Genomic DNA, 2,611 nt, shown 5'->3' on the forward strand with positions numbered 1-2,611 from the left:
ATATATATATATATATATATATATATATATATTTATATGTATCTAATTTTTTTTTTTTTTTTTTTTTTTTTTATATACCTTTATATATATATATATATATTTATATATGTATAAATTAATTTTGTTAATATGTTTTTTTTTTTTTTTCATTTTTTAATTTTTAATATCAACTTATGATTTTTATAAACTTTTATAAGTAAACCTTTTAGTTAAATAAATATTTAAATAAAAAAAAAGAAATGGTAGGCATTTATTTTAAATAAATCATTTTTTATTTAGGTTTTATTCATTTATTTTTTTATTTTTGTTTTCTTCTTTTTCGACCGTGGATATTAAACGTTTAATAAGGGATATTAAAAAAAAAAAAAGAAATAAAATATATTATATAAAATAATATAACAAAAATTTTAATAATAATTAAAAAATTTATATATATAATCTGAAAAAATATATTTTTTTTTTATTTATTTAAAATTTATATGTGAAACATAAAAATATATTGGACAAAAAATAGAAAGAAAAAAATAAAACTAATAAGGAGAAGGAAAAAAAACAATCCTTTATTAATTCATATATGTAATTTTATATGAACAGGTTAAAAAAAAAAAAAAAAAAAAAAGAAAAAAAAAAAAAAAATAATATAATATAATATAAAAGAAATGTATATATGTGTCTATTATGCATAGACGTATATTTAAAAAAACTAGGTAAAGTGGGATATAATGGAAAACAACATAAACATGTATATATATATATATATATATATATATTATTTATATTATAACAATGTGTTTCATATGACTCAATATATGTATAAATTTATAATTATATATTTATTTGATATTATTCTTATAATTCATTAACATGTTTGTTTTAATTTTTTTGAAGATGTAAATATTTTAGGAAATTAGTCCTTTTTGTATATTTTAGAAAATGAATTCACGCTTTAATGTAATTATTGACTGCATAGGATTAGAAAATATAAAATTGAAAAATAAGAAATATTTATTTGATTCGTCTACTCTATCGAAAGATAAATAATTAAAATGTACATTTCTGTCTTTATCTACTTTTACACTGAATTTTCTATTTCCGCTTATATTATCATAAACATATTCATAGGTCCTAAAAAAAAAAAGCAGAAAAGAAATAAATATTAATATGAATATATAAGAATGTAAATATATAAATTTATACATTAAATCATTTGTAAATATATATATATATATATATATATATATATATTTATATATTTTTTTATATTTCTTCTTTACTTGTCCTTGAAATTAAATATAGGGGTAAAGACATTATTGTTATACTTTAAAGAGAGGCATACAGAACCATCATATTCATTATGCATATTTCTCTCAACAATAATTTTGTTATTAAAACTAATATTATCACCGTGTTTATTATAATATTCATATAGTTTACTTTCTAAATTTAAAAGAGCTTTTTCACTTTTAAAATCATAATGTGCATTTAAATAGAAATTATCAAAGAACTGAAAAAAACTGATTCTTTTCAAAATATCTATACTATTAAATTCTCCTTTAATTATTGTATTATATATATTTGTGTATGCATTAACATAAACCATTTCAGGTAATTGATAAACTACATTAGCGCCAAAACCACTATTTTTATATAAGGGAATACTAATATCTAAACCTAATTCATCTATACAAAAAAAATTATTTTTATTAAATTGCATAAAATTAGTAAATATTTCTTGATCTAATATATTAGTCTTTTCTTCATTTTCTTTATTTTCTTTTTCTTCAACGACTTTAACTGGTACTACTTCTTCTCCTTTTTCTTTTATACTAACATTTGCATATACACTTAATCTATCTTTATATAATCTTTTTCGAAATTTAGTATACAAATTTACTTTTTTTATATTGTCTTTTAAATTCTTATCTGATTTTAATACACCCAAGGTATTATAAAAATCTAACAAATCTTTTTTAATTTTATTAGAGCATAAACTATACTTCTGATTACCTATTTGCACATTTATACATCGCACATAATACAACAGACAACAAATAACACACACCAAATATATTTGGGACATTATTAAAAACTATTCTTTTTCTTTTTTTTTTAAAACAAAAATTATCAAAGTAATATTATTTTTAACAACAAAGTAATTATATTATGTTGTAAGGTAAAATATGTAATAAGTAAATAAAATTATATATATATATATATATATAATTTTTCTTTTTTATCATATTATATGAATAAAAAAGGTGGTACATATATATATATTTATATTCAAAATATGTATAATATAACCTTAAAAATAAACATTATAAGTCCAAGACTAATGTAATGAAATGGTGTATATATGAATATTCATATATATAATTAAATATTACATATTTGTTTATTATTATTCAAAACTGAAAACATTTAATAATTATTATATTATTTACATAAAAATCTAAAATGTTATATAAAGAATTAAAAAAAAAAAAATATATATATATATACATAAAAAAAAAATAATATAAAATATTATGATATATAATAATGAAATTATTTATAGTGATAAGGAGAATAATAATATTAAATATTAATATTATATCATTATTGATATTTG

At 16.0% G+C, this 2,611-nt stretch overlaps 1 protein-coding gene across 1 annotated transcript; it reads right to left on the minus strand.

The window, feature by feature from the left end:
- Positions 1-926: 926 nt before the first annotated feature.
- On the minus strand, positions 927-2,080 carry PGSY75_1410700 (hypothetical protein; the record flags this gene model as incomplete). Its single annotated transcript, XM_018787812.1, has 2 exons — positions 927-1,125; positions 1,275-2,080. 2 exons carry the CDS (start codon positions 2,078-2,080, stop codon positions 927-929), a joined length of 1,005 nt encoding a protein of 334 aa, XP_018639184.1.
- Between the last annotated feature and the right edge of the window lie 531 nt (positions 2,081-2,611).

This window comes from Plasmodium gaboni, chromosome 14 (assembly GCF_001602025.1).
Source record: "Plasmodium gaboni strain SY75 chromosome 14, whole genome shotgun sequence".
Lineage (NCBI taxonomy): Eukaryota > Apicomplexa > Aconoidasida > Haemosporida > Plasmodiidae > Plasmodium > Plasmodium gaboni.